The sequence below is a fragment of the Centroberyx affinis genome, unplaced genomic scaffold (assembly GCF_046629955.1).
Source record: "Centroberyx affinis isolate AG114_WGS23_722 - 3 ecotype Tasmania unplaced genomic scaffold, CSIRO-AGI_Caff_v1 ptg000354l_1, whole genome shotgun sequence".
NCBI lineage: Eukaryota > Metazoa > Chordata > Actinopteri > Beryciformes > Berycidae > Centroberyx > Centroberyx affinis.
The window spans coordinates 161,477-186,738 of NW_027279025.1; the positions used below are offsets into that span (position 1 = coordinate 161,477).

The 25,262-nt window shown below is 45.2% G+C and overlaps 3 protein-coding genes across 4 annotated transcripts in view; 2 read left to right on the forward strand and 1 right to left on the reverse strand.

Moving 5' to 3' along the window:
- The window catches only part of cecr2 (CECR2 histone acetyl-lysine reader), a 39,549-nt gene extending 26,266 nt beyond the window's left edge, over positions 1–13,283 (forward strand). Inside the window, exons 9-19 of the mRNA XM_071515481.1 lie at positions 932–1,082; positions 3,108–3,237; positions 3,352–3,389; positions 3,513–3,604; positions 3,826–3,952; positions 4,797–5,176; positions 5,377–5,517; positions 5,702–6,515; positions 7,110–9,198; positions 9,516–9,586; positions 9,776–13,283. Coding sequence (XP_071371582.1) covers positions 932–1,082; positions 3,108–3,237; positions 3,352–3,389; positions 3,513–3,604; positions 3,826–3,952; positions 4,797–5,176; positions 5,377–5,517; positions 5,702–6,515; positions 7,110–9,198; positions 9,516–9,567 — 4,014 coding nt within the window. The 3' untranslated portion in view covers positions 9,568–9,586; positions 9,776–13,283. The remainder of the gene's footprint in view (positions 1–931; positions 1,083–3,107; positions 3,238–3,351; positions 3,390–3,512; positions 3,605–3,825; positions 3,953–4,796; positions 5,177–5,376; positions 5,518–5,701; positions 6,516–7,109; positions 9,199–9,515; positions 9,587–9,775) is intronic.
- Positions 13,284–14,544: 1,261 nt separating this feature from the next.
- ada2a (adenosine deaminase 2a) lies at positions 14,545–21,641 on the forward strand. 2 transcript variants are annotated; one of them, XM_071515472.1, is made up of 9 exons: positions 14,545–15,794; positions 16,992–17,251; positions 18,096–18,309; positions 18,471–18,598; positions 18,774–18,864; positions 19,214–19,322; positions 19,769–19,926; positions 20,112–20,314; positions 20,460–21,641. In XM_071515472.1, the coding sequence occupies exons 1-9, from the start codon at positions 15,465–15,467 to the stop codon at positions 20,548–20,550; spliced, it is 1,584 nt and encodes a 527-aa protein (XP_071371573.1). In that variant the 5' UTR covers positions 14,545–15,464; the 3' UTR covers positions 20,551–21,641. The 2 variants fall into 2 exon arrangements, with proteins under 2 accessions (XP_071371573.1, XP_071371574.1); XM_071515473.1 differs by having other exon boundaries at positions 14,545–15,768; positions 17,032–17,251.
- Positions 21,642–21,769: 128 nt separating this feature from the next.
- Positions 21,770–25,233, reverse strand: ribc2 (RIB43A domain with coiled-coils 2). Its single transcript, XM_071515474.1, has 7 exons — positions 25,108–25,233; positions 24,926–25,007; positions 23,284–23,604; positions 23,051–23,169; positions 22,425–22,652; positions 22,145–22,311; positions 21,770–22,016 (listed from the first exon to the last, which is right to left on the reverse strand). The coding sequence occupies exons 1-7, from the start codon at positions 25,222–25,224 to the stop codon at positions 21,938–21,940; spliced, it is 1,113 nt and encodes a 370-aa protein (XP_071371575.1). The 5' UTR covers positions 25,225–25,233; the 3' UTR covers positions 21,770–21,937.
- Between the last annotated feature and the right edge of the window lie 29 nt (positions 25,234–25,262).

A 25,262-nucleotide genomic window follows, 5' to 3' on the forward strand; every position in this document is an offset into this window, starting at 1 on the left:
ATGTGTGTGTATATGCGTGTGTGCGCATGCACATGTATTTGTGTTAGTGTCACAGAGTACAGGTATAGCACTGAAGTAACTACATTTGTGAAAAGGGTCTATGCTAAATGTTTCTCCTATCATGGATTATACTGGTGTTTTTCTTTGGGTTTTTTTTAAGTTTGTACCAATCATCTAGGTCATCTCTCCTTTACTTCCCGGTGGTACACAGTCAGCATAGTTGGAGATATCAGGGCTCATTTTCCTCCATTCAGAAGAAGCCATTTACTGCCATTCATTTTTGTACAGTATGAGAAACAACTTCCACAGACTTGAAAATTACCCGAGTTAGATAACTCATTATTGTAAACATGAAGCCTTAATTTGGTTTTGTCAGAGTTTTTTTTTTTTTTTCGTTGTTTCATTGTGCCCGCATTGTGTTTTCATATCAGTGCACATATTATATTATGCTCTGCTTACTGTCAATCACCTGACACCAACAGGGAGAAAATGGAAATGGAGTCTCCGGCAGGAAATAATCCCTTAGAAACATGATGCCTGGCAAACTTTATTGTCTCATCCATGTCTTTATATTTCGGCCGCCTTTGTTTGCTAGAACAGCAGTTAATTTCAAGCTATGTTTGACACTGTAAAGTTTTTATTTTAAAAACCATGAAAAAACTAATGATTGCTAAGAAATCTGATTACATACAGCATGCATTGCTAAACGACTGGGGGAAATGTAAACTACATGAAACAGAAATGGGTTATAACTATACCTTTTAAACCCGAAATTTTTGTATTGTTACAACACTAGTGTGTGTGTACATTCTGCATGTTGTGTATTGATGGGATTATTCATAGGATAAGCTATCTGTCCCTTGTTATATTCATGAGAGACCTTCCTTCCATGAGACCCAGTAGACTGACGGGCTTGTGTGTATATATCCAGGACAATCTGAAGGCCATATCTGAGGTGGAGAAGAAGAAAGATGAAGAGCTGGATAGGCAGGTCCTGCTGGCTGAGCAGCGACGAGAAGAGGAGAGGCTTCTGCAGGAGGAACGAGAGAGAGAAGAGATGGAGAGGATCAAGGCTGTGGAGGGTAAGATGGATTGATGGACAGATAGATGGAGTACACATAGACAGCTGGTAGCAGCCTACTCCATGCCGAAGGGGACCCACATTTTCAGACCTCATTAATATCCCTGGGGTCGGCACTGCAGCAAGCTCACACACTTATTAGCCTGCTACATTACTATACACGGAAAAGTGATAAAGTAAAATGGAGCATAGTGCCAAAAGTCAAACGGCAATGAAAGGAGTTGCAACCATTTCACACTCTTTCATCAGCGCTCTGTCAGCAGCAGGTAGGGGGCCTTAGTACACTTCTTCCAGCTCAGGCATCAAGGGCAGAATGGATTTTGAAGGGCACCCCATATACACAGACTTTCACATCTCCAGTGCTGTGGTATGGCTCTTCACCGCTGAAAAATCTGCAGTAGCGTAGCAGCACTCGCTGCCTTGTGATTTATGTATAGTACATGGGGGCTGTGAGAGGGAATGTTCAGGGCCTTTAATCACAGGATCCCTTCTCCTTTTCTCCCTCCCTCTGATGTCATCTGTCAGGGGTTAATGAACTGCTGATTGTGCTTCAGTGGAGGAGCCTCATTAATGTATTATAGATGAACAGCAGGACCTGGCCTGCTCTCTGGGAGGATTGCATATGTGGAATCCTCCCTCAAACATCTTTAATCCACATGGCAGGGGGCTGGCAGGCCTCTCTGCCTTTCATGTTAAAAGATAAAGCAGCGATATATATGCACTCTCTCTCTGTTCTGTTCTCAGTCTTTTGATCAACTGTGCCTAAGAAAAGATGGCTGATGAATCGTTCTCTTTCTACTGATCTGAGGTGCCGCTGTCTCTGATGGCGAAGGCCTAGTTTCTATTGACTCTGCTAACAGTGCATGGCCAGAATGGGCAGTGAGTGCGCTTTAAACTGTAACTCAAGAGCCTGTAATGGCAATTAGAACACTTGTTTGCCTCCAGCCACTTGAGATTGATGTTTTTTGTATTGTTTGTGTATCTAATTGCCCCCTCTGTTCATCCTGTAACAGTGAGAGTAGATACCAGCTACTCATCTACCATAGTTCTCAACACAGGAGCACCGCAGGGTTGTTGCCTTAGTCCCTTACTCTACAGTCTGTTCACATATGACTGTGTTGCCAAATATCATAATAACAGCATTGTGAAATTCGCAGACGACACCACGGTGATTGGACTGATAAATGACAACAATGAGGACGCCTATAGGAAAGCGGTGAGGGACCTATCCATACGGTGTCAAGACAACAACCTCTCCCTAAATGTTGAGAAAACAAAGGAGATAATTGTTGATTTTAGGAAGTCCAAAACTGTGCAGCCACCAGTTTACGTCAATGATGTCCCTGTTGAAATTGTGAATAATTTCAGATTCTTAGGCATTCAGATCTCAGACTCCCTCTCCTGGTCTCTAAACACCAGTTGAGTCTTTAAGAAGGCACAACAGAGACTATACTTTCTGCGATGCCTTAAAAAATATGGAATGTCCACAAAGACCTTTGTAAATTTCTACCGGGCTACAATAGAGAGCATCCTTACTGGAGGCATACTGGTGTGGTTTGGCAACCTGACTGAACAAGACCATAAACAACTGAGGAGGACAGTAAAAACGGCTTCAAAAATCATAGAAACACCACTGCCACAGATTCAGGACATTTACACCTCCCGCTGTAGAAGGAAGGCCCTAAGTATTATGGAGGATACCAGCCGCCCAGCACATGGTCTGTTCTCATTCCTTCCCTCAGGAAAACGCCTACAGAGCATCAGAGCTCGGACCAGCCGCCTCAAAGACAGTTTTTACCCCCAGGCGGTTAGATTACTGAACAGTAGCACTTTACATAACTCATAGTGATTATTATTTGTGGGATCTCTTATTTATTGTTTTTGTTTTTTTATTTATTCTTATTTATATATAGTTTTTAAGGGCTGAAATAGAGCCAGGGCAGATGCATTTCATTGCATTTGAATGTACATTCTACTTTTTAATGTATGTGACAATAAACTTGAACTTGAACTCCTTTTCTCTCAGAGCGAGCGAAGAGGCGGAAGCTGCGGGAGGAGAGGGCCTGGTTGCTGTCTCAGGGAAAAGACCTGCCACCCGAACTCCTGAATCTAGAGCCTCATTCACCCATCCGCAGAGCACGCAGGACTAAAGAATTGTAAGAGGCCCTACCTATTCTCCGTTATTGACTTGCAGATATTGCTTTCTACTTGACTGTCTCTCCCCCAATGGTTGATTAGTTTTTAACATATCTTTTTGTTTCACTTTGCAGCTATGAAATTGATGACGACTATACTGCTTTGTACAAAGGTATGGTGTTCTGTCACTTGTGTATATACAGTTTATTAAATGATTACTGAAAGCTGTTGTGTGCTTTATCTCAAGCTGTATGACTTTCTCAATTCTTAACTGAATCTGATCTCTGTTCTCCAGTGTTGGAGGCCCTGAAAGCCCATAAAGATTCTTGGCCTTTCATGGAGCCTGTGGATGACTCCTATGCCCCCAATTACCATGAAATAATTAAGGTACAAATACCCTCGGAGAAAAGAATGGCCCACACATAATAGCAGTTAAGATTGTTTACACTAATGGTGTTTCCGAGATAATGCATCTTGGTTTGTGAGTGTGTGGTTTATATCCTACTCAGTCTGTTCAACTAGTGGTTTCTTTCCTTTGTTTTCACACATGATTTATTGCTTGACCTTTTTAATTGTTTGACATTTTGCTATTTTGTCGCTCCACTCAGACTCCCATGGACCTGTCCACCATTGAGAAGAAGCTCAACGATGGGGAGTACATTGCCAAGGAGGAGTTTGTTGCCGACGTGAAGCTCATGTTTGAAAACTGCGTTGAGTACAATGGAGAAGACAGTGGTAAATGAACATAGTCACCCCACCACCAACCAACTCCACCCCCCAAAATACCAAAAATCATTTTAGGATGCATTTGGCCTCAATGTACGATGCATTTGGCCTCAATGTACGAGCAAGAGATCAAAATTAATTTCAGTAAGTGCATGTGGTGAGACTTTTTTGGGCAGGGAGTGAGAGAGGGAGAGAGCAAAAGAAAGAGGGCCGGACCTAGTGCTGTGCTGGGGCCGGGGCCAGGGCAGCCTTGACAGTGATTAATGGGGAGTGATTGAGCTGTGCTTCAGTGCTCAGGGGGCTCTGGGCCCTGCAGTGCCAGAGAAACATTCCAGCCCCTAAGCCCCCTGTCTGGAGCCATCCATCCAACTGAATGCTCTCCCCAGGGACGGGGGGAGGAGAGCGGTAAGGGGTCCCGGGGTGGAGCAGAAGGAGGAGGAAGGGGTTGGAGGAGCAGGGGTCAACTGACGCCCTCTGACCTGGTCAGCCGGCCAGCGCTGGCCTGAGAACAGAGTAGTGAGTGTGTGTCTAAGGGTGCGTGGCATCAGATTGGGCTGCAGTGTTTGAGTGTGAGGGAGTGACTGAGAGATGGAAAGGTGGAGTGAGGGAGTGTGTGTGTGTGGGAGGGAATGATTTGTGTGTGTGTGGCATGAAGTTATTTGAATGCATATGTGAGGGTGTGCCATGCCTGTTTTTGTGTGTGTTTATTCATGGGGGTGTGGAGGACATGGTTGTGTGGTGGTGTGTAAGCATTTTGTGTGTTTTGAACTATGGTGGCTGGGTGCTACAGCGATGGGCGGCGGTGAACTAACATATGAACTTAGCCTGAATGTTTGTGTGTGTGTTTCCCCAGAGTACACCATCATGGCGGAGTCTCTGGAACGGTGTTTTAGCCGGGCTCTACTGAAGCACTTCCCCACGGAGGATGGCGACACGGACGAGGAGTTCCACATCAGCAATGAAGACAAGGAGCGCAAGGAAAAGAAGCGCAACCGTGGCAGCAAACAGGCAGGCCCCGAGAGCTTGATCAAGGCCACTGAGCAGGCCCAACGCAAACGAAACTCCCAGGGGGGCAAGGGTAGCACCCCCACTGAGGAGGAGGGCAGCAAGCCTGCCCGACCACTCCCTCCCCCTCACTGGGCCAATGGCCCCCCTCACCCCCACAGCCTGCCTCCAAGCCAGCAGCACATCCATGAAGGAGACATGAGAGGCATGTACCACCCAGGACAACAGGTAACTACAGGATTGTTGTCAAAAATTCCTCATAATTTATTTCACCTATGCACATTATTTGCCAGTTATCAGTCATGATATGTTAACTAGTATGTGAAAATTCCTTTTTCTTTTCCATAATTGTTGTCTTTGCCTCCTGATATCCATCTCAAATTTAGGATAAAAACTGCAATAATGACTTCTCTCTGTTCTCTTGCCAGCTCCATCGCCCCCCTGGTCCCCATGGTCCACCCATGTATGCCCAGAGAATGGCCATGGATCCGCGCTTCGCCTACCCTGGTCACATACCCAGGCATGGAGACCCCAACTTGAACCGCATGCCCCACAACTTTAACATGCAGGTATGCTGGCACAATGGCACCTTCATGGTATCTTTATAGAAAATGCCTGCACCAAACATTATACATTATACCAATGCTTGAGTTCATTTTTTATTGAAAGACCGCATGTGATGAAAACTGTACTACTACTTTGAGCATTCCCTGTCATGATAAGTATACTGATTTAAAAAATATTTTATTCCAGCATCGGATGGGTGATGGACACCACATGGGTCCTAGGTATCCAATGGGTCCAGACCCTCACCAACTGCAGCCCCAACACCAGCAGCAGCACCCGTACATGGGACCCACCCATGGCCCCTCTCTGGGCCCACGTCCTGTGGCCCTTCAGCCTGGACCCCCTCCTGAAGCCAGCATGTACCCATCCCGTCAGCGTCCAGAGGGCCACACCATGCACCCCATGGGCAACCGATTCTCAGGCCCCGAGGGGCCGCCCCAGCACAACTACCCAGGTTTTGGGGCTCCCGGCATGAGCCTATCCAACATGTGGACTGGTATGAATCCCCAGGGCCAGGAGAGACCCAGTGGGCCACGCATGCAGGACCCCAGTATGGTGAACCAGCGCAACTACAATTACGGTGGGGTCCCACCTCCAATGGGGCATAAACCGTGGCCGGAACCAGCTGCCGGATACCCCCACCCTCCTCCCAATGCCCAATACCGAATGCCCGCAGCGGTCAGCTCCCCAGGGCCCATGTCCTCACGTCCCCCTGTGCCTCACCCAGACTCCTCTGGCAGGCCGCGGTTGGCCTCCATGCTGGAGAGCCCAGAGATGCTGGCCCTGCAGCAGCTGTCAGCCTCCTCTGGACCCCCTGCCGGCGCCCCTCGTCAGCACATGGGCAACTTTCAGCAGCCTGGGCCCCCGTCAGGAATTGGCAGCGCCCCAGCTCACCCCTCTCAGCAGCCCCCTCCTACCCCCGAGGTTCAGCTGCTGCGTCCTGCCAGAGACAATGGACCAGACAGTCAGCCTTCCCAACAGACAGACACGCAGCCCAAAGGTAGACCTGACCTTCTCTCCTCGCTTTCCAACAGCCGTCTGCATTGCTCATGAAGGAACCCAAGCGCAATCTAATGTTTTACCACAGAGAATTCCTTTCCAGAACGTAGTGTGTTATTTTGTTAATCAACACAGCCCCAGTCCTTGCCCCTCCTCTGTATCCTCTGCTTCTCGCAATTTGATTTTAATTATTTTTCACAGTAAGTGGTAAATTGAATATTCATTAGTTTGGTGAAATGTCTTGCTGGTTGCTTTGAGGGTAGAACAGACATGACATGTCATCAGTTTAGCTGCTCTAGTGAGTCCATGAATGTGTTCACATATTTTGTGTAAAATAATAGGAACAGGACGTTGTTGATCAGGATTTTCATTTGCTACAGTTTTGTGTTTTTCATTTCATTAGTTTGGACAAGTATTACTTGGGCAGACTTTATAAATATACCGTTCCAGCCCTTTGCATATTCAGTTGTTGCTTTTCTTGTCCCCTTGATCTGAATCATATTCTTTTCAGTACCTTTTCTATAATGTTAACATGGTACATTGCATTCAATGTACTCAGTGCTAACTACACTTCCATAATTCTGTGTGTCAACAGGTTCAACATCAAAGCCCAAAATGGCTGCCAAAAACAACACAGACCAAGCTTCATCACACAAAAACTCCATTTCATGCAACCAAGAGCGCCCTTCCATCCCCAGCCCTGCAGAGCAGCACAGTGGGCCAGCAGAGGGATTGCAGAGCGCACCAACTCCTAACTGGGGCAGATCACAGGAGCATCCGTCTGGACCAGGGCTCCCACAGAGTTCAACAGAGGGCCACAAGCAGGAGGTGGGTGGCCGGGGACAATCTGCCTGCCCCCCTCAACCCAGTAATCCCTCTACTGTTTCATCACATCTCAACAACAGCAATAACAACAGTCCTGCTGGTCCCTCTACACCCGCGGCCCCTCAACATTCACAGAACAGCCCTCAGCAAAAAGTTCAGAGCCCTGCATTTCCTCCACAGAATGTACCGCCACCGCATGTTGCAGCATCCCAGAATCCCCCTCGGCAAATGCCGGAGAACAACCCACCTCACACGCAGAATGCACATCAGCAAAGTGAACACCAACAGAACATACACAAACAGCAGCAGCAACCTCAGACACGTCAGAGTCCCCCTCCTCAACATCACCCTCACAACTCTTCCCAGCAGTTCACCCAGAACACGCAGCAACAGAATTCTCAAAGTCTTCCCCCTCCTCATCATGTCCCTCATGACCCCCCACAGCGTGGTCCTCCACAGGCCAGCCCCATGCATGGGATGCCGCAGGGCGCCCCACAAGGAGCCCAGCCCGGTCATCCTCAGCCAGCCCCTCTCACCTCTCTGCCCCCCAGCCACCCCACCCCCCAACTACCCCCCCAGCCTAGTCCAGCAGACCGCGGAGATCAGAGACCTAGTGAGCCTACAAGTCGACCAGACTCTGTAGGCACCGCTGGTCCTCCGCAGCACAACATGATGAAATCTGGGCCTCCCAATGGTATTTATAAGCAGCAGGCCTTCAGCCCCAATCCCCATCAGACACAGCTGGTGGGTGGTAACCAGGGCAGGCAGGCTCCGAGGGGGCCAATGCCTGGCCACAATCCAGCCATGCCTCCTCACTCACAAGGCCAGGAGAATGGAGCCATGGTTCAGTATGGCATGGGAAGCCCTCCGCATCCACACTACAGCCAACAAACCATGACCAGGCCCATGCCTCAATCGGCTCACCACCCTTATCCCAACCAGGCCATTAACCCCCACCACAACCCTGCTCACTACCCCACCTACCACCAGCAAGGAGGGGCTGCCTACCCCTACCACATGACAGGCCAACAGCACCCTCAGGCCCACCCCAGCATGTACCCACCTGCTCAGTACCAGCAGCAACACTACTACCCCCAGCCCCATCCCCAAGCCCAGGCTCATGGACAGGCCAACAGTAGAGGGGGTTACCCCTCAGAGGACTGGCATCGGTCTCAGTACCAGCCTCGCCACCCGATGCCCCCTAACGCCTACCTACCTGTAGCCAGTGCCAATGTGAACGGGCGGCTGAAAGAGAGCAGTCTGTCACCACTGGGCTCAGAGGGCTCCAGCGGTGCTAGTCTGGTGTCTCCTGGCCCTGTATCTGATGCAGGGCTGCACCCTGGAGGCCCAGGAGAGGGGAGGGGTGACGGCAAGGAGCAGGCCGGCAGTGGCAGCCCAGCAAAGCAAGCCCGTATGGAGGAGAGCTCAGAGCAGCCTGAAAGCCCTAAAGAAATCTTGGACCTCGACAGCCATAATGCCGCCGCCCGTCGCCGTAGCACCCAGCCACCTCAACACCCGGCTGCCTCTGCTGCACACATGGCGTCTGGCTTCATGTATGACCCTCGCGCTGTGCACCCCGGGATGCAGCACGGTGGGGTCCCTCCACCCCACATGATGGCTCGGGCTGGCGGAGTTGGTAGACCCCCTTACCCTGGCCAGCCTTACCCGGATCCGGGACACTACGCTGCCCAAAGACCCCACCCGCACCTGATGGAAGCGCTGCAGAGGCCCCAGCAGCTGCCCTACTCCCCGGGCCAGACACGCATGACCATGTACCGACACCCCCGGGCTGGGGGACACTTCCAGGGCATGATGATCCAGCAGAGAGGCCTCGCACCAGAACACTTCCTACACCCGGGGTAAAATGGCTCATCAGTGGCTCATGTTGCTTGTGCTCTCATGTAGTTTATAGTTTTTTGTAGTCTGATATTATGCTTTCTGTTTGTGTAGCCTTGTGTCAATATGATTTATTTTTTTATTTGAGCTACTATAGACTTCTTAATTTTGTGTTTCACAGTCAAAATAACTGTAAATCAAGTGCATATTCATTCACAACTAGTATTTGTGTCCATGAAGGCGGAGGAGGTCAGATGATGTGATGGTTACAGTGAGAAGCTGACCCTAACAGTGGTTTATTCATTGTTGTCTGTCTATCTGTCTGATGATTGTCTCACAGGCAGCAGATGATGGCTGCTCCCGGCGGTCCTAGCAGTAAACAAGGAGTGTGACAAGCACCATATGAGCAGAGTGAGTGAGAATGCCTTTGCAGATCAGGAAGTGTGTACAGTGGCACAGACCTAACCCATTAAATTTGAACAAATCACCTGCTACTTATCATGAAGGTGTCAGTAGGCCTGTAGAGTCCATGTTGTGTGCCAATCCTAAATGTCCTGATATTTATGGATGTGAAACTAATTGTTTTTCTTTTTCTTTCAGGGTGAAGATTATCAAGGAACATCTGGACAAAGCAGTGTCTACCTGTCAGCAACCTACGACAGCCTCAGAATAGGACTGTGCTGTGCAGCCTTGATCTGGATTGTGCAGTGGGACAAAATGAAGTCTCTGTGATGTCCCTCTGTCTGTTTGAATTGTCATGATGCACCAGGAAATATTACTCACACTAGAATGGACAGTGACAGCACCGGAGCCAAAAGGATGACAGTGTGGGCATGCTGACTGGGCTGACAGAGACAGTAGAGGGCGATAAAATACTTTTTCTAGAACCTCTGTAGGGTTTTACTCAACGTAAATCTCTTATTGATTTGTGTACGCTGGACAAACTCTATTTTCCCACCACTGGACTTTAAGATCCAACCGGGCAGCTGGTATTATTATAATAATAACAGTGGTAGTAATAATGTGATAGTTTATTGACCCCTGGAGAGAAATTCTCTTTTCGCTTGCCCCCCCTACACAGGGAGGTCAGAGCACAGGGGCGTCTACAGAACAGCCTCCTGGAGCTGAAAGGGATCCAGTGTCTTGCTCAAGGACACTTCAGAAGAGCAGTTGCTTGCCAACATGGGCGCTTGAACCTGGGTCCTCCAGTCGAAAGGCAGTCTCTAACCACTAGGCCACCCTGCCACAAATGGGGGCCCCGGCCTTCAAGAACACTGGACAGCCTTCTCCTCTCCTGTCAATCAAAACATGGATGAACTCAAATCAGAGTTCAGTTTTAGTCACTGAGCACGGCTTGTGTATCTTCTTTATTGACGATGGACCTGAAGCCAGCTCTCACTGGAAATCTACTGACGGGACTGAGGAGAAAGAGGACTGGTGATTAAGAGGAGAGGGACTATTGTTTTAACTGCTATCTTCTGTTCCAAACATATTTTTAAACTCAGGTGTAGAAAAGGAGGTACTATGAGACTGTCACCCTAACCCTGTCGACTCACAGGCCCCTTGCAGTTGCCTTGGTTTCCTTGTTGAATGTATGTGTGAATGAGTAGACAATAATGCGAGTACAGCACAGTAGCCGTGTGTGAAAGGACAAGACACTGATCATCTGTCTGAAGCAAAAACCGTCCTGAAAAAAGGCCCAGTTACTGTCCATTTCCACCCCAACCGAAACACAGTCTTGGCTCTAGTTCTGGGGTAAACATATATGCATCTTTCAAAGCTGCCTTCATCGTTTAAGAATGTCTTTGACTAGCAGAGAGGGACTGGCAAAGAGGGCGCTGTTTGTATCTGACTCTGCAATGCACTAGGGATTTTATTAATCTAGACATCCTGGAATTGAGTGGCCTTGGATCGTCTCATTTTAAGTTGGTACTTGTTACCATATATATATGAATATATATTAAGTAAAACTCTTCACTGTAGCTGACGTACCTCTTGTCCCAGAAGAGGGAATTCTGAAATTCTCCCAAGGCGACACGTCCTGCTAGCTGGTATATGCACATACACAGAATGAACATGAACTAGAATCAACTATTTGTATACTACACTCTGCTCCTCCAGTGTTGTCATGGCCACCTTCAAATCCTGCTGTTTTATTTTTAATATGTCATTTTTCCATTCCACCTACAATTGTTGTCCCACTGTAGCTCCTTATGAGATTGTTTTGAGCATCTTTGTTCATTCACAGCCCAGGTCTTTGCATGGTTGCTTCTTCGAGTGCTTCTTCTTCCCCAATTCAGTGTACTAAATGTATCCTCAGGGTGTACAGTTTCTATATACGGGTATTTTTTCAGAATTATTTGAAGGAGGAGCAACACAAGGAAGAATAGGACTGGAATTGTGGCAAATTATTCCACCTCAGTTTTATGTGAAGAACCTGTTGAATTTTCTGTATCATCAGTCCTGTGACAATGTTTGGCCTAGCTCACTGCCAACCTGTTTGACAGCTTTTTTTTTTTTATCAAGAAGCAAAGCCTGCCCTGCAATTTGGGAGTGCTTTTCCTTTTCATCAGTTTATTGGATGTGAGATGGATCTAATTTGAGTTAATCTACATTCCTGTTTCATTTGATGTCATAGCTTTTGTCATCACAAGTAATTGTGGCTTCTGATGATTTCTCTCAGAAACTGATATGTTTCTGATATCTCATAACCGGTGTGGATTGTGGAAGTTTTTTCCCCCACTTTATCATATCAATGTTGCACCTGTGAGCCCCACTGGTGCAGTTTAGTGATGGCAGCAAATGAATCTACCTCATATAGCCAGTCAGTGGCAACCACTAAGTCCCTCCACTTTTTCTCTTGCTCTGCCAGACTCCTGTAAGTCAACAATTTAGGACCAACTGGTCGTTTTAGCACCACTTCCAGTTTTAGGCTTCCAGAATTTGTAATGAAATGGCCTTACAATACCTTACCATCTTGGGAGAAAAACCTTGTGTGTCAGGTTGCTGTGCCAAATCATGGTACTGACTGACCTTCTCAATGAGATGCTTTCATGCGATTACTCATCTGTCCATTCGTCATTGAGTGACTGTGTGTGTTCTGTAAAAGAAGCAACCCTTGAAAGTGTAGATTGTCCTTTTCATGGGTCTGTCCTTTGATTCTAAGGTTATTTCTGTACGTTCTGTTGCTTAATCTTTTCATTATTGGAGTGTGATGAATGGGCATATTATTACATCATATGTCTGACATGGGACTCGGTGTATTGGTGTCTTTAGTTGTACAGATTGCATGCCTTCCTGCCCACCGAGTTTGTTGAAACTAGACAAACTGTAGGCAGTGTTCCTGTTGTTATACAGTGTAGGTTTGTAATAGGCAGCATAGAGTTTGGCAGCATTATAATGCCCTTAGTAATAGATACCTAAGGCATTGTAAGGAAACATTTAAGGAAGGATGATGGAATAGGAAAATGCTAGAAGCTGTGAGACAATGTTATAAATGTGTCACACAATACTTGTACAAGGATGTATTGCTATTTTGCTAAAATAGGGAATTGTGTCATTGTTTAGTGGGCCTGATAGGTGAGGCCATCTTGGAGGTAGTGAGTTCACTTGCGCTGTCCAGTGTATGAAGGACAGTGTTGTTTTTAAAGGTCTGTGAGGTTGTGATGCTGTCTTATGGTGTACAGATGTTGTGTGTGTATTTCTGGTGTGTAGATTCTGCACCAGATGATTTGGAAGTGTGTATATCACTCTCACTTCACTCTCACTTTTACTCTGCTGTCATCTCTCTGCACTAGTGAAAACCATCTAGTTGTGATTAAATGTGAATCATATTTATTTGCTCTTTTAAGAATTTTTTGTACATTTTTTGGACTTGTTTTTAATATAAATGTACTGTCTGGTTTTTTTTTTGGTTTTTTTTTGATGTTTTTGTTTTCATTTTTAAGCAGTTGACTTTTACCTCAGTAGCATGGTGGCATTGAAAAAGACCCTGTATGTTTCATTTTTATGTGACGTTTACAAGTTCTTATCTGACTGACATAGATTATTTTGGAAATGGACCGAAGTATTTTCTATACTGTACATTTCTTAGAAATAAATAACTTTTCCTGAACAAGAGTATGTTCTGCTCTCTTTTAGGGTGGTCTCTTCATTTTCAGTGAAGAAATTACAGTATCTCAATTTGAAAAAAAACAGAGAAGTTAAAGAGTGGTTAGGTTTTAGAAAAGGTGTGTTTGGTATTTCTATTATCATAGGAATATTATGTTTTATCAGCAAATAGGGAAATATTTGTCCATTATTCCATATTTTTCCTTTCCCCCCCCCATATATTTCGTTTTCCCCGCTTTGTTTTGACCAGGAGTTTGTAGCTAGTTACAGTTATATTCCCTTTTCTAATTAACACTTTTGTGAATGAAGAGACATAAGACAAGGGCGCACTATTCCGTGATAATGGGGCATGTGTCTATAATCCGTTAAAGAAACTGAAAGGCTGCATCTAATGAAATGCAAACAGACAAAACAAGTGGGCCGCTTCTACACAATGCATTAATCTCTTGTAGCGCCTCGCAGCGTCGGCTTCAATTAGGTTTTTATCTTCTTGACGCGCACCCCTCCACAGATTGTCTGTTTTCGTTTGCGCTCCTTCTCCGACTCTTCTCCGCTGACCTATAATATCTCACGTCTGCAGCAGAGTCATGACGTCACGTGACGTAGTGCAGTGTTTGAGGAAGCAGCCGTGCTCCTTATGCTGCGTTCAACGACTCCTCTTAAACTCGTATTGTAAATATCAGATTGAAGTTGAATCAACCACAAACTATTTCCCACCTTCATTCTCTGATTTGTGTTTCTCATAATTAGTCATTATCCTAACACACTAAAGTAGCTGTGAAATGGCAAAAAGGTATTTCACCGTGCGGACGTCTAATACACACTAACATAGGCCTCCTTCTTTGCCCCATAAACGTCACATCTTGGAAACTTGAGTATTACAAAGTTGTCACTTCATAGGAAAATTTCATATCCATAAGTCAATTTTTGCAGTTACACCCATGTCTTAAATTATTTATTCAAATTGAAAACTACGTTGAGTCTCTTAAACTTATTTAAAAAAAAATGCCTACTCTAAAAATGTATTATGAAATGTTTTGCTTATTAAGTCTTCCATTTCTTTTTTTATTTCTTTTTTATATTGCTTGGAACTGAACTGTTGTGTCTGAGTATTTGTACGTACATTTATTTTTGAATTAAAAAGTAAAAAAAAAAACAAAACCCTGAAAGTATCATTTCCCAGCACTTTGTTGGGTCGTTAATGCACGTACAACCCGAAATCACAATATTTCGTACAGCACTTGAAGGCAGCACAAGTGCTCAACGTTTGTCGTTGGAGCTGTTTTTAACCAAGGCAGCAAGTAACGTTATATTTATCCGATTCGCAGGACAGGTAACGTTATGTTCAATGGCGAGGTGACAGATTTCTAGACACACAAATTCATCAAAATCAAACTGCAACAGACATTAATATAAATAGTTTCGCTTAACAACCGGAAAAAATGTTCGTTCACAGCCACAACGATATCATATTAGTCGCAAACCGGCGATTATAGCTAATCTTACACTGTAACTTACAGTATAACGCTGTTCTTTGTTTGTATTTCGTGACTCTGCAGTGAGAAACTAATTTATTTGATTTAAAAAAAACAGTCCCATATCCGTTTTGTCGTGTGTCGCTGTTGTTGTGGCTCTCAGCTGTACTGTTGTTTACTAAATCGTCTCGAACAGCTGTCGAGGCACCAGTAAGTGAATCCCATTGTGCGATAACGTTTTTTCACATTCATTAGATGATAAGTTAGATGCAAGTATGTGAATATAGCCTATTTTAAAGAAAAATAAGACAAAAATGCTCTCAATTCTATGAAGAATTCATTGACCAGCGTTCAGGCTCCTATTCTGGCTGTTTTGTTGGTTATTGTCCTCTGTTTTCTAGGCTAAATGAGTAGGCCTCAGTCATACACTCAAAGTCCTAAGCCTGCATTTTTCTGTTCCGTGTAGAATAACAGTAAGTATTAACGTATGCTAAAACCAACTGCTGAGGAACTGAAAGCACTTGGTTGGCTTTTTCCATTTCATTTTCTTTGTGTAGCAAAGCAGTCACCTGCGACTCTCGAAACTGAGCTCTTCTTCTGACCTTTCTTTCAGACCTTCTGTTCCCCATTTCTGTTTTCTCTCATCAGGCTTATCAGCCGTACCCAACCACAGTGAAAGACTGGCGAAGCCGATCCTTGACTATATGGCAGTCCGGCGACAGCGCCACCATGTGGCCGTGGTGTGTTTGCTGCTGTGCTGTGTGACCCCGGCCGTGCCCATCCCTGACCCCAGGCACAGGGAGGCTCTCATGCAGCTGGAGGCCTCCATGCAGACTGGGGGGCAGGTGGTGCCGTCTGAGGCCGAGCAGCGGCTGGACGCCCGGCTACGCAAACTGAAGGAGGAGGAGATGGCAAGAGCGGACTTCCCTCCCGCCATGCACTTCTTCAAGGCCAGGCACCTCATCAGGAACAGTCCCATCTACAGCCTGCTGCAGAAGATGCCTAAAGGTAGCTGTGATGCACACACACAGTCAGTTGAGTCCAGGTTGTCTGTTTCTGCTCAGGTACTGACAGACAGCAGGCTTAGAGATAAAATTTCAAAGGACTGAAATCACTCATTGTTAAAAAGTGTAATGCCAGTGGGTATGGTGGCATTTCTCAATTGATTAGTCCTTGCTTTTGTTTGTGAAACATTATTCTGCTTCCAAATGAACTGTCCAGTCCTTTTCCCTTGACTAGTCTGACAGTGGCCTGCTGTCCCAGTGTCTTTCCAATGTGGAGGTTGTGCATTAGCTGGAAAACCCCAAAATTTGGACTTGTCCACCCAGGGAGTAGTTATGAAGATTTTTCTAGTGACAGATTCGCAGTCAGATTTGTACCAACTTACAAGCATGTTGACCTATTCCTGTAGTTTCATGGCTTCCATTATTATAAAATTTCATTATGTCATTTAGCAGACGCTTTCGTCCAAAGCGACTTACAATAAGTACATTTTTCTATATCATAGACATTTTCAATGTCAGACAGCTTTACGGCCCTGGACAGTCCAATGTAATTAGAATAGCCTATGAATAGCCAAAATGAACATATACAGCAGGAACTGATAGGGTGACACAACATCAGGCCCAATGCAACGTCCTTTCATGTGTTGAATGTGCCATCTGCTACAGCTCTCTCTCTCTTCTCCAAGCTCTATAATAATGAGACACTGTTTTATCTCTATAGCATGAACCTCCTTGAACACAAACCTCTCCTGGACCTAGACAAGATGTTAAGGAAATCAGTCCCCAATCCCCTATCATGCTGTGGTTAGAGACTGTTGGGACAGGACAGATGTTTGCGGTCTTCCAGTTAGGCACAGGACACAGTGAAGAGGTGCAGTTCATCAGGTTGTGTGAGCACAGGGACCAGATCAATGGCATATTCCTTCAGGAGACGGGGAACAATACAATCTGGGCCATAATGGGTTGTTTTAGGATTCAACCTCATCTCTCTAGTGCTGCATAATTCTTCCATTCTGACAAGCTTAGCAACAGGAAAGACTGTGTAAGTGGTGTTACCTGTCCTTGCTTCAGACAAAAAGCTGTTAAAGACCTCTGCCACACTGCCGGCCCAAGCTCTCTCAGGATGGATTCCCTCCACTTTTTGAGCAGGTGGATGCCTAGTCAAGTCAAACTTGATGATGTCTTTAATGTTGTAGGTCTTTGCCCAACAGACCAGTCTCTGGACAGTGTTTTAACTGTAAGATATCTAATCATAGGTTTGTTTCAGGGGGAGTCCTCCATGTCCACGACTTTTCCATGGTGGAGGTGGAGTGGCTGGTGAGGAACGTGACCTACCGACCCCACTGCTACATGTGCCTCACTGACGACCAGTCCATCAGGTTCCTCTTCTCGTCCAGCTGTCCCAAACCTCTACCGCACTGCTCTCCCTGGACGCTGCTGGAAAACCTCAGGGCCAAGATGGTCAATACCACAGACCTAGACAACAGGTAGCGTATTCTAGTAGTAGTAATTGGTTCATTCAAAGAATAGAATATAATAGAATGGAATAGAATAGAAAACAGGCCACAAAACAATTAATCTCCCAAAGCAATAGATCTGCCCATAATCTCACTCTTACATTTGTTTTTTTGAAGCACATTTTTTGTCTGCATTCTTTTGTTTGTGTGTGTCCATGTCCAAAGGAAAAGACACAACCAGCACATGCTACTTTATTGCATTGCCAATCATCTAGGTTGCCTCTCTCCTTTACATTATTCCTGGGGGTGTCTGAACACAGTCAGCATAGTTGGAGAAGTCAGGGCTTGTTTTGCTCCCTTCAGAAGAAGCTGTTTGCCATTAATTTTTGTACAGTATGAAAAACAACTTCCACAGACTTGAAAATCCACATCCATAATTACAGCAATCATCAATTTGGTTTAGTCAAAGTTTCTGTTTTATTGTTATTTCATTGTTCCCAGAGAGAGTGTTTTCATATCAGTGTGTGCACTATATCACTGTCAATCACATGACACCCACAAGAAGAAAGGGAAGACTCCTCCAGGAAATAATCCCACAAAAACATGTCATCTTACAAACTTTACTGTCATATCCATGTCTTTATATTTAGGAAGTCTGTTACCTGGGACAGCGATTAACTTCAAGATAGGTTTGACACCATAAAGTTTGTATTTAAAATGATTGGCGGAGTTGGCGGAGCTTAGAGTTTACAACGAGGCCCTGAAACGCCACTTACACAATCTTTCCTGTTCCTAAGCTTGTCAGAGTGGAAGAGTTATTCTCCATTGATCTATATTCATGGTCACACCCATGTCTTTCCGTCCATGTACACAGCATCATGGGCAACCTGACACTCTTCACTGAGCAGGACCCAGAGGCAGCCTATCCCAGCCAGGATGTGGTGTGGAAGAAGTTTGAGCGGGCCTTCCTCGTAATGTGGGGTCTGGTCACACACGCTCCTGTGTTCAGAGACTATTACTACCAAGGCCTCGCCCAGTTCTACATGGACAACGTCATGTATCTGGAGCTGCGGGCTTTACTCCCAGAGGTATAAACATACGTACATACAGTACATATATGTGTTTACACGTGTGTGAAAATGCCACACACATACTTTTTCGCTCTTGTTTGATGAGCTCAGTGCAATCACGTGTCTGCTAATTCATCATCATTTGTGATCAATATTACGTCATGTGTTTTGGTGCTCAGACATACGAGTTGGATGGCAGCACCCATGACAGAGCCTGGACTCTGAAGACCTACCAGGAGATCACCAGACAGTTTGTAGCAGAGCACCCAGACTTCTTCGGGGCAAGGATTATCGTCACAGCCCACAGGTAAGTGCAATGAATGAAACCAACATCCTCTAACCTTTAATATTTTGAAAGACCATTTCCAACATGCAGGCTGGGGTTGGTCTGAATTTTACCTAGTCTGAATTGCACCCTCCATAATGGCACTACAACAGTCTACACCATGCTGACAGTCATATATTGGGTCTGTGTCCTTCAGGGGGTTGAATGCATCCATGGTGACTGCGGCTGTGGAGGAGGCGATGAAGCTGCAGAGAGACTTCCCAGAGATCATGGCTGGTTTTGACCTGGTGAGAGGCAGCTGCAGTTATGGCTGTAATAGCTGTAATGGCTGTAATAGCAGTAGTATTTGTACTCATCAAACAAGAGCGAAAAAGTATGTGTGTGGCATTTTAACAGCGGCAAGAGTAGAGGTAGCAGTGGCAATGATTTATATTGACAGATACAAAAATCTAGATGCTTTTAAATTTCACTTGCCATGGTGCTAATCAAACTTTCTTGAAGTTTCATCCGACTTTATCACAACTGCATCGGAATTAATGAAAACAAAACGTACATAACGTTATTTAAAATGGCTGTAGCAATTGCATGGCTTCTCCATTTGTTGAAAAAGTGTTGACTTTCCCTCTGTATGTGTAGGTGGGCCGTGAGGACAACGGCAGATCCCTGTGGTACTTCAGAGAGGCCTTGTCGCTGCCAGCAGAGAGAGGGGTCACTCTCCCTTTCTTCTTCCATGCTGGAGAGACTGGTGAGCTCATCAACTCCTGATGTATAATGTTGTTGCATTCAGTTTTATATCCATTTCACATATAGCCTCATTTATGTGGCTCTATAGTTAACACAGACATGTTGTAAAGCGTTTCAGTGGGTAGTGATGATGAACTTTGCCCAGATAAAACCGTAAACCATGTCCTAAATGAGTATTGATCTCTGGATTGAATGATATACTAGCCTGGTGTCCAGCCCCTATGAATCGCAGTTTTCGAATTTACACAGGGCTGCCAGGTGCAGCCCTGTTTCAGGTGGGTTGCCACATGACCAAAGTAATAAATTCTTCAGTGAGCCTGGGTCCAGGGACGAGAAACTAAATTTCTCTTTTGGGTCCTGAGCCCTGAAATCATTGGAGAACCATCAGTCTATGTGTTACAGTAACAATCCAATTATATGAATTTACTGTTTCTCTGCTACATGTAGATCTTCAGGGCACAGAGGTGGACCAGAACCTGTTGGATGCGCTGTTGTTCAACACTTCGCGCATTGGTCATGGATTTGCTCTACTTCGCCACCCGGTGGCTAAGGATCTGTCCAGGAAGGGAGGGGTTGCTGTGGAGGTGTGTCCCATCTCCAACCAGGTACACCGTCATCTTTTGAACCATACTGTGTGTTAATAATACTTTAAATGTTCAGTTCAGATGATATCGCTATATAGGTTTAGTTTGATTTTTAACATCCCAAACCAACTTCATATTAGGGCTTCAAGGCTGTAATGGAAGTAACGGCTTGTAAACAAGTAAAAATCTTTCTTGTCACCATTCAGGTGCTGAAGCTGGTAACAGATTTGCGAAACCACCCTGCAGCTGTGCTGATGTCAGAGGGCCACCCGCTGGTGATCAGTTCTGATGACCCTGCCATGTTCGGTGCCTCCGGCCTCTCCTACGACTTCTACGAGGCGTTCGTGGGCTTTGGGGGGATGAGCTCCAATATAGGCTCTCTCAAACAGCTGGCCATGAACTCTATTAGGTGAGGCTCAGCTGAGACATCAAGAGATGGGATTTACAATTGACAATTTAGTTGTGTATTTGAGTGCTCACACATGCATTTGGCTGTGTGTGTGTGTGCGTGTGTCTGAAATGGCTGCTCTGACATTTCCCGTTCTGTTTTCCAGGTACAGTTCTTTGTCTCCAGAGCAGCAAGAGAAAGCCATGGTTATGTGGCAGAGAAAATGGGATAAGTTTGTCTCTGAAAACTCCTTTTAAATCGAGCGCTGGATCTTTTTTATAACGTTGTCTGTAGGGCAAACTTCAGACTTCATTATCATGCCTTCATGTTCCTTTGAGAAAGGAAAGACTTTTGGCATAGCCTTAATTATGAATGTAAATGGGAATTGTAAATACTGCTGCATAGGCAAGCAAGTCTATGGCAAGCACTCTTTTATATAAAAAGGTACAACAAAGCCGGTTTTAGATGATATGAAATTGGCCCATATCGCCCCCCAGTGGAATTGGCTGTATACAGCCAGAGGTGCAATCAGAGCAGAACACTCCTGCGTCTGGGCTTGCTCCCACTGAACGGAGGGCCATTACTTTAACCACACAAGGACTTGTGAAAGGAAACTGTTTCAATCAAAAGCATTTCATTATACATAGCTTTTATCATTTGCAAAGGATTTTATTTGCACTTTAATTGAGGAATCAGGTTTACCTATATTATTGTGGAAACAGTACGGAACAGCATTGTTTACTGGTTTAAATGCTTAAGTGGAGAGTGATTTATCTTTGGGGAATGATTGTTGTTTGCATTTGTGATGTGAGAACAGATAGCTGACTGGGTATGAAAACCTCTGGGCTTTGAAAAAGTGTTTGTGGAGGGATATAAACAAGATTAGGATTTTTTACTTGAATTCATACATTGTAGACTGTATCGTTTTGCTACTACATTACAGCACACCTGAACACTGATCATGTCATAAACTCTATAAAACAATATTTTTTCAATGGAAAACATAAGGTGAAACAGAGTAGCGTTCTTGTTACCTGCATGACCATGGGTGATTCAGTGTAGATTTGTGCACATGAACAACTTTGACAAAGATAGAGCCAAGACGTGCTTTATGAGCATTATCAGCAGACAGTGTCTTTGACTCTTAGTGAGAATGATTCTGTGAACAGAAGGTGATTTAAAAAGGTATGTGGGCCCAACGATCAGTCATGAAGTCTGCAAAACCTATTTACTAATCACTGTCAAGGGAGCAGTGCCAGATTTAACAATTCCTGGTTACACAGATATTGGAACAAAGGAGGGAATTATTTATATTCATATAAATTAAATGAACTCTTATTGTAAAAAAGTATGTCATCTCTGCCTCTGATTTCTTTAAGCAATAGCCAAGTTTCATAAGCACAAATATCAACATAATCCACTACTACATACTGCAGTCCATACTACACATCGTCATTTTGTCACAAACAAAATGTGAGATCATGTAAAATAACATTAGAATTGACTGACAACAACCGACATTAACTGATAACATAATATTTTACTGCTGTGGTTCAATTTATTTTGTTTTTCCCATGTAACAAAATGATCCATACTTATCCCTGGTAATGATCCAGTATTCAGTGTGACACAGTGTGTCACCCATCATCGGCTGCTGGTATTGAATTTGGTGAAGAAGTCGTCGTCGGGGCTGTTGATGCAGCTCTTTCCAAGGACCCGTTCCCTTGAATAACAAAATGACACCCGTTCAGAAAGTGTGTGTGAGACAATACTTTGAGTGAGGTAGTATATATATGATTGCATGTGTGCATAAGTGAATGAGACAGTGTGCGTATATACTGAGTTACTGACTGTTGTTTCTGTGCTTCGGCCAGTTTGGCGTTGGTGCTGTCCAGGTCTCGTCTCAGCTGCTTGTTGAGTCTCGCCTGCTGCCTCTCTAGTAGCAGAGCGGTACGGGCCGAGTCCACGCGGAAACGGTCCTGTCTCTCCTCTTCCTGCCTCTTCTCCAACTCGATCCTCTACAGATAACACAGACACACACACTAACAGCTGATGCCTTGACACACACTCCCTTTTTAGTGAGGCAGAAGAGTGTATGTGTATGTGTGAGCGTGATATATTCCTGCTCTACCTTCTTCTCCTCCGTTTGATACTTCTGGAACTGGATGACCTGCTCCAGGCTCTGAGGGGGGGCCCTCTTGTCAACGCTGGGCCAAAGACAAGGCACTCCCAGCACGCCCAGGACGGGTGCTGCGTCTTCACCGATCAGCTCTCCCTGCAGGTGGTTCAGGATGTCCGCTTGGTTGTCCTCGTCATCACGTTCCCGCTCCTGACGCCGCCACTCCTCAGTCTTTCCCCACTGGGACCGCACCCCATCCAGACCCAATAAAAAGGGTACAGTCATAAAAGGTATTGTTAGGCAAGAATATGTCACTTTCCATGGTGATGTGTATAATTTTACAATGGACACGTGTAAGCAGAAACATTTCATTTTGGACAACCAAGCGGTTGATCTTAAAACAATATTCCACTTAGTTTTAACATGGGGGTTATTTGGCACTTGACTGCCATGAAAACCAGAATACAAACTAATCGGCAAGATCTGATGCAGCTGGGACGAGTTTGTAGTGTTTGGATTTTTGCTTACTTATTTTTACTTTACTGTTGGTCCACCGTTTTAGAACATAATTTAGCCAAATAGCATTTTTATTGATACAATATGAAAATGAAAGATTGCCAGGCAGTAGAGTGACTGACCTTGGCCAGATTGTAGTCTTTAGTAGCGAGAGCTGCGGCTTTCCTCCTCTCCTGTTCAATTTTCTCAAGCTGGAGAGCTTTGTTGTCCAAGTTGACTCTGCTTTGGTCATACTGCTGCTCTGAGGAGAGAATATGAAGTGAATTTAGGGGGGGGGGTGCAGGCGTGCGTATGTGGACCAACCCTAAACTCCAGCAGCCAATGTCTTATCTGCTGCCTGTTGAGGCTAACCTACCTTCCAGCCTCTGCTGGTGCCTGGCCGCTGCTCGCTCATACTGCTGTTGGACCAGCCAGTCTCTGAGCTGCTCCTTCTGTCTCTTCAGCCTGTCCTTGCTGCCCGGGTCCTCGCCCACCAGGCCCGGGGGCATCATCTGTGCACTGTCTCTGTCTGTGTTTCTACAGCGCTCGGGGTCGTTCAGGTCATGCTCCCGCTGGGACCAGGGCTGCTGGAAGTGCTGTCGGTACTGGGCAACGGCCTTCTCCATCACATGCTCCTCCTTCACCTGCCGGCTGTTGAGGAGGCAAGCTGCTTTGCTATTATGCAGCATATCTGCAGCTATATGGAGAACATATCACACACACACAGACGTCAAAATACAATTCATTACAGATTACGAATGCCCTGTCAATAAAAGGCATCAGAATACACAAAATACTGGCATTAATGGGTGTGTTTAATTAAATAGCCAACTGGCCCAAGTAGAGGCCACATGATTAATCCTGGTGTTAGCAGCCTGTTTTTACTTTGAGAATAGTCTCATCTAGGGATGTGCGCGACTAGTCGTTTAAACGTTTCTACCCTCGCTAATCGGCACCAGAAATACTAGTCGGTTAAACTAATAATTAATAATGTACAACGCCGGTTAGCTGTTGCGTCTAAGATGTTACGCAGCCAGCCGCCACTAGCCGGGGCTGCAGCCCCAGCAGGCGGTTACGTCCGGATGTAAAGGTGGAAAGTGGGACCGGACAGACATGACATCTCGTAAAACCAGCACGGTTTGGCAATATTTTGATCTAGAAAAGGAAAATAAGGTTGTAAACCTGTATCCCACCTAACGAAGATCTACTTGTGTGGTGGTGCGGGAAGACGCGACGCTTTCCAAAAATATGTCGGCTTGCAAGTCACTATCTCTGTGTGCCTGCAACATCTGTGTCAGCTGAGATAGTTTTTTCAGCTGCTGGACTTATTGTTAACAGACTGAGGTCTCGCGTTTCACCCAAACATGCTGACATGTTGATTTCGCTGAACAAAAATGTTTCGTCAGTCGAGTAAGTAGGCCTACCACGTTGTGTGTGTGTGTGTGTGTGTGTGTGTGTGTGTGTGTGTGTGTGTGTGTACACCTGCTGTTTGAAGGTGATTGCCAACGGCACGCCGTTGTTGAATAGCCTAATAATCTAATGTCACGTCGATCATTAACGGTTTCAAATGGCTCTTAAATACATGCAATATTTTTTCGGACAACATTTTAACTTTATAGATTAAATTGTACAAATTTTTGACTGTTTTCTGAGTGTTTCCTTACTTTTAGACTAGTCGACTAGTCTGAATTAAAATTTTCGTTTAATCGTTAGGAACATCCCTAGTCTCATCAGGAAACTATCACAGCATCATTCTGTTTAAGTAGCTTTAAAAAGGTTTTTTTGTTTTACATGCTATTTTTTTTGTCTTATCTTTGTCAAGTATTTGGGTATTAAAATACAAAATGACTGTCCTCAGAAGTAGGCTACCTTGTGATAATTTGCAAACCCTTTCCTCACTAGCTATCGTTACAAGTAGGCTAGTGAGTGTAGCCTATTCATGATGCATGTTCATTACATAACATCACCTAAGGTTTTCTGCGGTCAGGTAAGAAAACACCTCGACTGTTCACACTTACCATACGCGTTGAGTGACTCCTCCTCGGCCTCGGCTTGTTTCTCCGTTTCTTTCACTTGACAGTCAAGGGCTTCCTTGTCAATCTACAGAACAGACCACGGTCATGGCAACACAATGCAGGTGCGGGTCCTGCCTTATACACGTTTAAGCGGCTACAGACAGTCTGTTAGCAGAAACACTTACCCCAGTTGTTCTAACTTTGGCGTTAAAAATCCTCTCCTGCCGTTGCAACTCTCTGTTGCGACGCTTCTCCAGACTTGCCGCACCAACGCGGTCTGAGAGCAATTCAACGTTAAACATTTTGCCAAATTGTAGCTAACGTTACTTATTTAACGAAA

Excerpts from the sequence above, each read along its gene's own strand:
- ribc2 (XM_071515474.1), bottom strand. The coding sequence starts at position 25,224 with ATGTTTAACGTTGAATTGCTCTCAGACCGCGTTGGTGCGGCAAGTCTG. Across the intron at positions 22,312-22,424 it reads ATCAAACGGAGGAGAAGAAG|AGGATCGAGTTGGAGAAGAG; the intron begins GTAGAGCAGGAA and ends TGTTATCTGTAG. Across the intron at positions 22,017-22,144 it reads GCCGAAGCACAGAAACAACA|GGAACGGGTCCTTGGAAAGA; the intron begins GTCAGTAACTCA and ends TTGTTATTCAAG.
- ada2a (XM_071515472.1), top strand. The coding sequence starts at position 15,465 with ATGGCAGTCCGGCGACAGCGCCACCATGTGGCCGTGGTGTGTTTGCTG. Across the intron at positions 18,310-18,470 it reads TGCGGGCTTTACTCCCAGAG|ACATACGAGTTGGATGGCAG; the intron begins GTATAAACATAC and ends TTTGGTGCTCAG. Across the intron at positions 18,599-18,773 it reads ATTATCGTCACAGCCCACAG|GGGGTTGAATGCATCCATGG; the intron begins GTAAGTGCAATG and ends TGTGTCCTTCAG.